The sequence below is a fragment of the Chelmon rostratus genome, chromosome 13 (assembly GCF_017976325.1).
Source record: "Chelmon rostratus isolate fCheRos1 chromosome 13, fCheRos1.pri, whole genome shotgun sequence".
Lineage (NCBI taxonomy): Eukaryota > Metazoa > Chordata > Actinopteri > Chaetodontiformes > Chaetodontidae > Chelmon > Chelmon rostratus.
This window is the reverse complement of record NC_055670.1, coordinates 15,438,763-15,450,554: the sequence shown is the minus strand read 5'-3', so window position 1 is coordinate 15,450,554 and position 11,792 is coordinate 15,438,763. Positions and strand designations below refer to the sequence as shown.

Genomic DNA, 11,792 nt, shown 5'->3' with positions numbered 1-11,792 from the left:
AGAGCTTGTGCATCCAGAGTAAGCAGCAACTCACTGTTTGGGATATACAGCTATAAGAGCTCATGTTGCTTGGTTCATTTCAACAGTCATCTTGTCTTTTCCTCAATCCAGATCTCAACCTGTCCTAAACTAAACCATGGCACTTAATTAAATCTCGGTGCTGGGCAGCCTGAAGAGCCAGCCACCTCAGTGGGAACTGCCCATAGTAGTCAAAAAGGGAACCATCTTATAAAGAAATACCGGGGGAACAATATGAGTATCAATTGGACAGGTAACAATGTCACTACATTCACTGAAAAACTACTTACAGGTCCATACAGCTTTTTAAGAATAAAATTCAAGCACTTTCAAGGTACCTAAACCAAACATTTCCAGACTCTGGGGGCTTTAGCATCACTTGCAAATTGTTACTATAAATGCAGCTGTGAAGAATAAAGTTTAAAGAACTGTTTTAGACCCACAGCAATCAGTGTGTATTATCACCACGTTTACCAGCTGTTCATATTAACTTGTGTTTTTTTATTCAGTTACTTATTTTCAATTTCAGGAGACAACAAATTTTGACCAATGGATAATGATGTTAGTGATTGTGTTGGTGAAACACCAGAGTATATTGAAAATCAATCATTTTTTCATGGATTAAATTCAAATTAAAGCAATATACTAACATTGGAAACATATAATGGTTAAAATTAAGAGTTTAAAGTGTTCAACCAAGGCCCAGCTTCAAACACAGAGAAAATGTTGGGGTTTGAATTAGTACCACTGTCCTGTTTTAATCATTACAAAGTGAATGATGGATGCTATCGATATATAAATCTTATAAGATTACACTGTCCAGTGTGTAGGAGTAAAGAAGTGTAATTTGTAACTCCTATGTAACATATTTTCCAAAATAAAGAATTTGTTAAGGACAATCTAAGCTGTACCATTTTCAATGATAAAAATCCTTCCAACACTCTCAGAGTTTGTGTCAAAAGTTGACTTTTCTGTGTAACCAGTATCTCATCTGAATCTCAGCATGCTATTGTACCGGAGCAGACAGGCCATCTGAGTCTAAAACACTGAAAACTCCTCCAGGCACTCCATGAACCTTTCCTGTGCGCATTTACTGCACACATTAAGGTAAAGGTGGCTGTGCGCTGTCGGTACCGTATAGTCAGGGAAGTGGGTCTCACAGCAAACGCGGATGTGTGACATACTTGTCGTTTTATGAATCAGTGCATTGTGTAGGTATGAGGTGAGTCCCTTTACCGTCTTCAGAGGGCACGCGCGGTGTCTTGTCACTGAGTTACGTTAAACACCAGCTGACTGTAAAAACATGTAACGATTAACCCGGAATGAACTAACAAACGTTGTTACTTTAACACCGACCTCCCCGCAGCATCGGTCAGCACGGCGTCAGTTTATAGATCAGCCGCCCCTGCTGTGCAACTTCATGTGTTCATTGAGACACGTCCTTAGGTAATATGCTGCAGTCTGCAGTGGAAAAGAACCAGTTTGACATTAAGTGGATCCTTGTGTTTTGCATGTGAGGAGGATCCGTCAAACTAGAGCAAATACTGGAAAGAAGATATGATCAGTTATGATGGAAGTGCTTGAAAGAGCAGTCAACAGGTAGGACACAACTGTGGGCAAAACTGCAGAGAAAATTCAGATTTTTTAAAAAAAAATACTGCATTTTATGTTAAAATGATGAGAATGTTATATTTTTGCTAAACGAAAAGGCCGTGGGTGAAGAAGGATTCAGATCCTCTACTAAGTACTAATACCACACTGTGAAAATACTCCACTGCAAACAAATACCTTAATTAGAAGTATGCAAGTATTATCAGCAAAACTGACTTGAAATATTAAAAGTAAAAGTACTCAATATTCTCTCTCTCAGTGTTTTACTGTATTTAATGTATTTGCATTGATATATTTTTGCTGAATTCATGTGCATGTTTTATTTAACTGCTGCAGCTGTTTAAGGTTGAGCAATATTTAACTACTTTGTGTACTGCTTTGTAGATTAATCTACAGCAGTGCGTCATATTCTATAAAATCATCACATTTGTGGTTTTGCTGTCTTGTGAGATGCACGTATCTCTAAAAAGTCAGCTTGTGATTAAAAAAGTGCATTTTCAATCTCTAAACCCATAAAGGAACGTGCGAACCTTCATTTTCAAAAAAATGTACAATGCAACTCACTATAGTTGGAGTTGCATGGCTTTCACTGGACGGGAGGGGTAGTAGAAGTATAGCGCTGCATGAAATAAAAATACTCCAGTGAAGTTCAAGTACATAAAATTTAAAGTCAAGTACAGTAGTTGAGTAAATGGATTCTCAGAGTTGTTAATGATTTATCTTCCGACAACCAGTCAGCTAATCTTAATCTTTCACCCCCAGGTCTCCCCTGTCGGCGCTTCTTCTTCTCTCCCTGCTCCAGCTGGCTGGGAGTGATGTCACAGGGGAGGAGGTAGGCAGGAAGCCCAACATTGTCCTGATGATGGTGGATGACCTGGGCATCGGTGATATTGGATGCTACGGTAATGATACCATCAGGTCAGTCCTAACAGATGGTTTTCAGTTCTGTGTCTGTGTGTATATTTCTGCCTCCTTCTATTCTCCCTATTACTGACTTAACGTTTTCATGATTGATGTAATTTATCTTCATTTCATCCTATTACATCACACCTAGGATCTGTTGCCTGGGAACATTTTGTGCATTTATTTCATGACTCTAGGTCTCTGTTCTACCTATTTACGCTCGTTCTGTCCCTGCAGGACTCCTAACATAGACAGGCTTGCTTCTGAAGGGGTAAAGCTGACTCAGCACATTGCAGCTGCTCCTCTCTGCACCCCGAGCCGGGCCGCTTTCATGACGGGGCGCTACGCCCTCCGCTCAGGTAAGAGGCGCTCATTAAACTTATTCACCCGTTGCAAGCAGGAACATCCAGGTCATGTTTGTACAGCAGTGTTTGATTGTATGTTCCATAATTGTTTATTCATTTTATTTTTGGGTATGTGTGTGTTGACTAGGAATGGGCAGCACAGGGCGTGTGCAGGTGCTGCTGTTCGTGGCAGGTTCAGGGGGTCTGCCACCCAGTGAGACCACCTTCGCTAAGAGGCTGCAGCAGCAAGGATACACAACCGGTCTAGTGGGTGAGATAACGTGATGTGACCATTTATTCATTGTGAACTTCTCCTGACCCGTCCACAGACAGCCGTTGACACTTCTGCAGGTCAGATGTTCAGATTGACACTTGTTTACATGCAGCTAGGTGTATGTATTTAGAGCGTGGACGTGTCCCTGCTTGACTTTTCTCGATCTTCTACTTGTGTGTGTGTTTTGGCATACACTGTTCTGTGCAAATGAGAGAAAGGAGTTTTGCAAACTGAAGGACTGACATGTATTCCCATCCCTGTCTCCCTCCCTTCTTCTCTGCAGGTAAGTGGCACTTGGGTGTGAACTGTGAAGACAGAGGGGACCACTGCCACCATCCGAACCAGCATGGCTTCAGCTACTTCTACGGCCTGCCGTTCACACTGTTCAATGACTGTCTGCCAGGAGAGGACAGTGACGTCCTGGCAGACCTCCAGCACACACTCCGAAATCTCACCATGCTGCTTGGGGTTGGACTTTTCACACTGGTAAGGGTGCCTTTGAGTCAGGTTATCCTTTATTCAACTCTACTTTGACATGATTACACAAAGGTGCATCTGAAAAAGACACACAGTACAGGGAAAGGTCTGTGATGTGAGAAAAAGATGGCTGAGATAGGAAACAAAATCAAAAGCAAAAAAAAACTCGCCAGAAAAAGAAGAAGAAATTGTGAATTTAAGAGTTCACTTAGACATGAGCTACATGGTTGAAAAAAAGAAAAACTGGGAACTTCAACTGTGCAATTCACTGTCACGCCAGCCACGAACCTGTTTTAGGAGAAAGCAATGTTGAAACTGAGGTAGTGCAAACAAAGAAGCGTAAAACAAACGACTGAAGAATAAGAATTGATGAGTACAAAATAGAGGCAGGAGAAGATTATCAATTTGCATGATTGCATACAGTATTTACATGAAGGAAGAGCAAAATGTACTTCTTGGTGGAAATAAATATCTTACTTTGGTAATGGTTTGTGATATCACCTAGTGGCCAAATCGTGGAATTGCTTCTCAGCCCAACTCCACGCCCAGTCCTGCAATAAATCCTGCAGTTGTGGAGATGATAATATTGAATATTGGTACATTATCAGAGAGATGTTAATTCAACTCTTGGAATATTTTAGGTTTAAGTTTGTTGTGGTGTTGTGTTTGGTTGCATTTAATTATAAGCTGCAACAGACTTTTGGCTCCTTTGTAGAAGATTTATATTTAGTAGCAAATCATGGTGTTCAGCACATTAGTAACCTCATTGAAACCAAAGTCTCTGATCCCAGGCACCTTTATCTATACTTTATCTGGCTATCTAGAATAAAAGGATTACAACTAGCATTTCACATAAAACTCTGCATTATAAAATGATAAGTAAATGAACCTTGTTCCTTGGGCCGTGTGTGCATTTTCAGGTTTGTGTCCGTGTGTGCGGCCTCCTTGACGTGGGCCTGTGGCTCCTGGTAGCACTTTTTTTTCTCGCTATCCTAGCAACCGGCGTGTGGTACATGCCCTTCAAACTCCTCTCGACGTGGAACTGCATCATCATGAGGAACCAAGAAGTCATTGAACAGCCAATGACAGTGGAGACGCTGCCCCGGAGGTTGCTGGTTGAAGCACAGAATTTCATAAAGAGGTATGAACGCAGGAGCAAAATACTGCGTCAGAATATGCTGTTTCATCAATTCAAGTAATTTCCTTAAACAGCTGGGCATTGTACTATTTCCAGCTGCAGATTAATACACATGCAGTGCGCTTGTATTTGCTGCGCCAGCACAGCGTAGGTGGGATTGACTTGAAATAAACCACGGTGCACATGTTTATTCTCATGAAGAAACATGCCCATATGCGGCCCCTTGATGTGTTTGTTGGTTGATGTGTTTGTTTGAGTGGAGGTCTATGGTATCTAGTAATAAGCTACACTGTCAGCTACTCAGACAGTGCCGCCTTATCCTTTATCCCACCTGACATAAAATCAGCATTTTATGTCAGGTGGCTAATATTTAATACACTCACAGCTGATGAGAGAATTTCTCACTTTCCTCCTTCCTGTTATTGTCCTCTCCTCTTCAGGAATGTTGATCATCCATTCCTCCTCCTCTTCTCATTGGCCCATATGCACACGCCACTCTTCCAAAACCCCGCCTTTGCTGGCAAGAGTCGCCACGGTCGCTATGGTGACAATCTAGAAGAAGTGGACTGGATGATCGGTGAGTGAGGGCTGCAAAGCCAGTGCGCCAGTATTGGCCATCGTTGCTCAACAAAGGATTGTTGCACACTCCGTCTCCACATGCATTTCCTTTATTAGAAGACGTTTGGGCCCCTCAGGCCTTCTTCTAGATCCACAATCATAATAAGACCCAGTCACTGGTATGTTAAACTGGCCACACCACAGTAACACATCTGATGGTGATTAGATTATCATGTTCCACCATTAGGGTGAGAGACATCATCAAGAAGCCTTCAGCGAATCAAAATAGCTTTATAAAAAACAGCACAGTGACAGGAGCTACAGGCAGTCACCAGCAAAGAGACAAACACTGTGTCTCATACCTGATGTGGAGATTTAAACTTTTCGTACAATTTTTTTGATTAAGTATTTTACCAAGTGTTAAAAATATAAACATTTACACTTTGCTATTCAGCATTATGTACTGGCCTGTAGTTTGAGGGTGGAAAGACACTGACGTTGTAATAAACCAGAATTGTCCTTTAACCATCAGGAAGGTCAGCCTCAACCATCTCTTATGCTGTGTTAATATGCTTTCTAGGTGAAATGACAGAGACGGTGGACTCCCTCGGCTTAGCCAACAATACTCTGATGTACTTTACCTCAGACCATGGCGGACACCTGGAGGATACTGATCCACGAATCGGCCAGAAAGGAGGCTGGAACGGCATCTATAAAGGTAGACATCACCTCACGCTGTTTTTTCTATGTCACTTTAAAGTGACAGTCTCAAAGATTTCAGTCCTGCTTGGTTTGGTGACACTTACACCAAACGCTGGTGGTAAGAGCAAATGCAGTTTAATACTGCAGGTCAAATAATTCTGGGGGCAGCAAAGCAAACTATTGTCATTTTAATAAGGAAGTCCGGCAATAACTGGCTTTTGGCTGAGAAGTTAAAGGTCTGTCACCTGCAGCTCTTCATCTAACAGCTCACTGTGGCTGCTCCTTCCTGTTTCGTTTCTTCCTGCAATATTTCAAACTGATCTGCTGTCAAGAAATGCTGAAAATGACTGTTGTCTTGTAAGATGCATTTTTGACGAATGATGGCAGTAAGTGCAAAGCTCACTGACAAACACACGGCATTTCCTGTGTTTGCTTCATAATAATAATCAACTTGTGTTTCGCCAGTTAAATGTGTAGTAACAAATACTTGGTTTGCTTTAGCAGTAACTTAATACTGCATTTTAAAATTTTCTTTAGTTTGGAGTGAGATTCAGTGATGGTGAACTTGCCACTTTATGAGTTGGCCTTCTGTGGCGTTACCCACCACAGGACGCGGGTCATCACTATTCAACCCCCAGGAAATATTTTTAAGAAGTTCAGCAGCTGAATTCACAATTTGAAAGCATTTATAGATTAAAAAACAATTTAGTAATTAGGATCAATAATGAATATGAGTGGTTGATCAGCAGACCTGCCAACCTCCAACCTCCTCCGAGAGACCAAACCTAACCAGGGTCTCTGGGGATCCACCTCCAGAAAACTGTTAATTTGAGTTTTCCTGCATTCTGGTGAAATTATGGAGTAATTTTGTTGCTAAAATGTGGAGTCAGGAGGACACGGGGGGAAAGGGGCTTTGGAAATTGTGACTCTCGGGAGAAACTGGAGAGTTGGCAAGTAGCTACATCTACTAACAGTAAAATTGCATGAAGAGTAAATGAGAGAAAAACGGGGCATAAGGAAATAAAAAGGACATAATTTTGTCCAGAAACCAAACAAACTAGAATTTAATAAAGCCGAGAAGGAGAGAGGGAAATAGTTCTTAGCTGAACTATTTTATTTGGATTTGTAACATTTTTCTTATTGATTGTGTCAGAGGTACTTTCACACATTTCCTGAGAAGACAACAAATGCAATTCATCTGACACCTCGGCAGATAAATTAAGCTGCTGACAAACAGCACTGTGTGATAAATTAAGAGCACGGATAAATACCACGGCATGATGCACTATAGCAGCATAATGGATTCATTAGACTGTTGGACTGCCTAAATGAGTTGTTGCAGCAAAGCTTTCATTCGCACTGTTTAGATTCTTAGCCCTGAAATCTCTGACACTCTTTCCTCCTTTAACACACTCCCCGGCCACTTTTTTGGTACACCTATACAATTTAATGCAATCCAGCACAATAGATTTGCCATAGAGATGTTAATTCTACTTAATGTTTATTATTGAGACCGCAGTTAGTGGAGGTGTTGTCCTGGACTGCATCATGATTGTAAATGTGGTGAGCGCCTCTCGGTATAAACATTACTTCAATACAATCATATTTTGGCAAAACCAGGATTACATTCAGTAGATGGAGGAGAAGTTATTGATGAGCCTAATTAATCTAACCTAACCTTTTTTATGAACATTTCAAGAGCAAAGTGAGGCAGAACTCTATACATGAAAGGTATTTTTGGATTTTGGAGAGGTGTGTGCTTGCCGCTCTCTCAGCTAAACCCACACAAGCTGTCTGCGCTGGCCTCTGGAAAAAGCCTGATGTGCAGACTTTGTCCTGTGTGCTGAGAGGGCCTACTTACATAACCTGTTATATACAGCCTATATTTATATTCACGATAAAGAAATCACGAAGGAGTTACTTTGAGGCTTCCTCTTACTCGGGGTGAGATTTGTTCAGACAGCGTAAGAGCATGTTGCCAACCCCGTCTCATTTGAACCAAAAACGGAAAATGATGTTGTTATTCAGGAGAACGTTTCCGAGCGACGGGGACACAGAGCTCTCTCCTGCCTGCACAGTGAGAGAGATGCTGTGTCAGCGTCCTCATTTCATGCCGCCGTGTTATCAGCTATAAAGGTGTTTTTTACTGCGTGAGGAAGTGGACGTGTGGGGTGAGATCTGTGAACAGTGTCAGTGAGTCTCACAGTCAGTGTGTGAAAGTCGGCAGACCTGTAAATACTGTGGGCCACAGGCTCAGTCGCCTTTGTGTTACCTCATTCAGTGATAGTGACTTAACAAACATGCATGTAAATGAAAATCGTCCAGATTATAACTTTAACTGCCATCTCTGATGTTTTTAGCAGACGTCCATGTGTCACTCTGGGTTTTAAAGTCTCAAAACATCTATAAACAGCTGGTAAAGCATCACTAACACTATAGGAAGTTATATTATTTTAATGTGTGTGTTTTTTTTACTGCAAAAATAGGGATGTTTGTCTCGTGTGCTTTCTCACCCATAGGAGGGAAAGCTATGGGGGGCTGGGAGGGGGGGATCAGGGTGCCCGGTATTTTCCGCTGGCCTGGCAGACTGGCAGCTGGAAGAGTCGTGGACGAACCCACTAGCCTCATGGACCTGTATCCAACACTGAAACATCTGGCCAAGGACACGCAGCCGGACAGGTAAGGACTGTCTCATACGGGTGCTTTCTTTGTATTGTGTGTGAGTCTCATTTGTCTCCCCCGAGTTTCATTCTTAGAAAGGCTGAAAAGCTCCTGTTATTTGTTAAATACATTTGTACACCGAGTCATCGTTTAGAGTTGTAAAGGAGGGGAGACCATACAGTTGCTCTGAGCTTCATAGTTCGAGTGTTTTATTAGCCAGATGATTACAGTGTGGATCCACAAGTACAATTCTTCATTATCTGTAAACCACAGCTTTTGTTCTGGAGGTCCTGCTGTGTGTGCACTGACTTAGCTCATTTAGCAAGTGTTCTAGGTGACAACTTATGTACGTATTGATCCTAACATATTAAGCATTACAAGATAATTACTTTTCCTGGTAGTTTGCGTTTGGGAAATTGAATGTTGACAAAGTTTCTCATAGGAGTGAAGGTCAAAAGTCTTGAATCTCTTTCTGCATGAAATGTTGTGTTAATGCTCTCCCTTGATTTTATACACACCCATATTTCACCTTCCCTCTCCTCCTTCTCTCTTTTGTACCTTTATCCCAGACAACTCGATGGCTATAACCTCATGCCACTGTTGGAAGGGAAGGTGGAGCGATCAGAGCATGAATTTATGTTCCACTACTGTGGAATCTACCTGAATGCGCTACGCTGGCACCCGCACGGAAGTAAGCTTATATTACCAAATGTGCATGTGTGAATGAGTTCAGCCCCCTGGTGAAACTCTGTTCTGTAGGTGTAGTCTCACTGCAGTGGCTTTCTCTCTTTTTCTTGCTTTTGAAAAGGTAAAATAGAAAATCCTTCAACATTCTCGCTAAACGTGTGAATGTAACTGAGAAATATGATGAGGGATGGCTGTTTCTATGGTTTTAGCTCTTGCAATTCCAGCTCTGCTCATCGATTGCAGTTCTTATTGAATCCTGAAACCAGAAGAGATGGCAAATTGCATTGAAAGGAAGAAAAAGCCTTTATTTCCAGGGGATATTCATAAACATATATACATATAAATGCACAGCATGTGACAAGGTGTTTTGTGATTCGTTTCAGCTAAAAGATAAATAAGAATATTCTGTTCTATCCTGTATTTTGCCATACAAACACTAAGTATGCGTTTCCATCCAGGTGACTCTATCTTCAAGGTGCACTTTTTCACTCCCAACTTTTCTCCCCCGGGAGCTGGCGGGTGCTATGACACCAAGGTCTGTCTGTGTCATGGAGAGCACGTGACGCACCACAACCCGCCGCTGCTGTACGACCTCCTCCGCGACCCCTCCGAGTCCCGCCCTCTGACCCCTGATACCGAGCCGCGATACGCTGAAATCCTGGAGCAGGCTGCCAAAGCTGCGGAGAGACATCGAAGCACCCTCACGAAGGTGCAGGCGTCTGATGACACTCATTCACACCCCAACGCTGACGCACACGGCGTTCAAAGCCAGATGACGTGGGACAAGATTCTGTGGAAACCCTGGCTTCAGCCATGCTGCGGGACTTTTCCATTCTGCGGCTGCAAAGAGGACACAACAGGTATTTAAGGGACATTTTCACCAGATAGTCTTATGAAGCTTGGGCTTTGTGAAGCTCCTCAGGATTCTACTGCAGGGGTTTCACATATTTCATAAATACTGTATACTTACATAATACTGTACTTTTTGTAGTGTGGATTCTTTCACTCAAAGCATTGCAAAGATGTGACATGAAAAGGTTTGGCCTTTAGACTTGCTGTAAAAACTCCTCCTCCTCCAACAAGTCACTACTTGTATTTAGAAGCTTTTCTTTAATCTAAATTTTTTTACATTATTTTACAAAACTGAATCTTAATTTGAAATGAAGTCACCCAAAATTAACAGAAATACTACTGAAAATGATCAAAATTAGAGATTAAACAGTGTACGGACTGCACAAACCCTGTGGTCATGTGCATTATTACACTGGACGTACCTACAATAGAGCCAAAACATGCAACATTTGCATACAAAGTCTGCTGTTTACATGTTTATTATTCATTAAGTGGAGAATCTGTTCATCTGTTCTGTTGTGATCTGTTGGTGCTCTTACAATATTTATTACAGGAAGTAAGTAGCATTAAGTACATGACATAATAAAAACATTATTAAAAAACTAAATGCATTTCTGTCTCATTGAATATATAATTAAATTGCTTCCCTGTTGCCTTTGAGTCACTCTGCCCACCTCCTGGCTGATAGTGAGGTTATCAGACCTTTATCATTGTGTCTAGGATGACTTCTTTCTTAGATGTAGCTTTGTCAGTCTGAGGTTTCAGGTCCGCAGCACTGAAAATAGACAGAAATTCCTCAAGAGAGTAATTTAGAACATGTGCCATTAGAGGGCAGAGTCAGACTGTGTTTGGATGATAGTTAACTGCGCTGTGCGTTTGTATGAGAGAGGGCGGAGGGGTGATTTCAGCACCGCTCTTTCACTGTGGGCTCTTGTGCTGTGTGGTATGAATTATGCTTGAGTATCAGGCTCGTGCATATTTTCAGGTCCAAACGTACACAAATGCATGAGCACTATGCAAAGCACGTAACATATGGACGTTGCTGTAACGTACTGTAATATTGCATCAGCAGTGATTAGCTGGAGGCTAGAAATCCCTTCCCTTATGCATTTTTGTTTGTTTTTAACTGCTGACTAACACCTCCCAGTAAACATCATTTTGATTTTTGATTCTCCCTTTTAGATTCTTGATTCACCTCAAAATTCCCACCTGCCGCCTCTCTCTTCTCTCCCTATTCATACAAATTGTTTTAAGGACAAATCAATGCTTTTTGATCACTGGAAGGGGGTTTTCTTTCTTTCTTTCTTTGCTCGCTCCCCTTCGGGGATGTCAGAGCACAATGTCAGCTGCGGGACAGCACTGCTCAAGGGCACTGAGGCAGGGTGGATGTTGTCCAGTCTGGTGTCCTCGTTCGACCACAAGGACACCCCGTGGCTCCACAGATCTTCAGCAATAAAAGACCTCAAAAGACCGCTTGAGCTTCTCCATCATCAGTGTCATCATCATTGATTATCGTCACCATCAGCACTCAGACTGTCTCCCTCCAGCAGTGGCTGGCTGTCAAAAC

At 42.0% G+C, this 11,792-nt stretch overlaps 1 protein-coding gene across 2 annotated transcripts; it reads left to right on the top strand.

Annotated features, from left to right (window-relative positions):
• The first annotated feature begins 1,185 nt into the window (after positions 1 to 1,185).
• arsh (arylsulfatase H) lies at positions 1,186 to 10,768 on the top strand. 2 transcript variants are annotated; one of them, XM_041950839.1, is made up of 11 exons: positions 1,186 to 1,240; positions 2,392 to 2,547; positions 2,770 to 2,891; positions 3,025 to 3,147; positions 3,434 to 3,636; positions 4,548 to 4,768; positions 5,206 to 5,342; positions 5,904 to 6,041; positions 8,545 to 8,704; positions 9,256 to 9,377; positions 9,832 to 10,768. In XM_041950839.1, exons 1-11 carry the CDS (start codon positions 1,236 to 1,238, stop codon positions 10,239 to 10,241), a joined length of 1,797 nt encoding a protein of 598 aa, XP_041806773.1. In that variant the 5' UTR covers positions 1,186 to 1,235; the 3' UTR covers positions 10,242 to 10,768. The 2 variants fall into 2 exon arrangements, with proteins under 2 accessions (XP_041806773.1, XP_041806772.1); XM_041950838.1 differs by lacking the exon at positions 1,186 to 1,240 and adding an exon at positions 1,279 to 1,617.
• Positions 10,769 to 11,792: the final 1,024 nt, after the last annotated feature.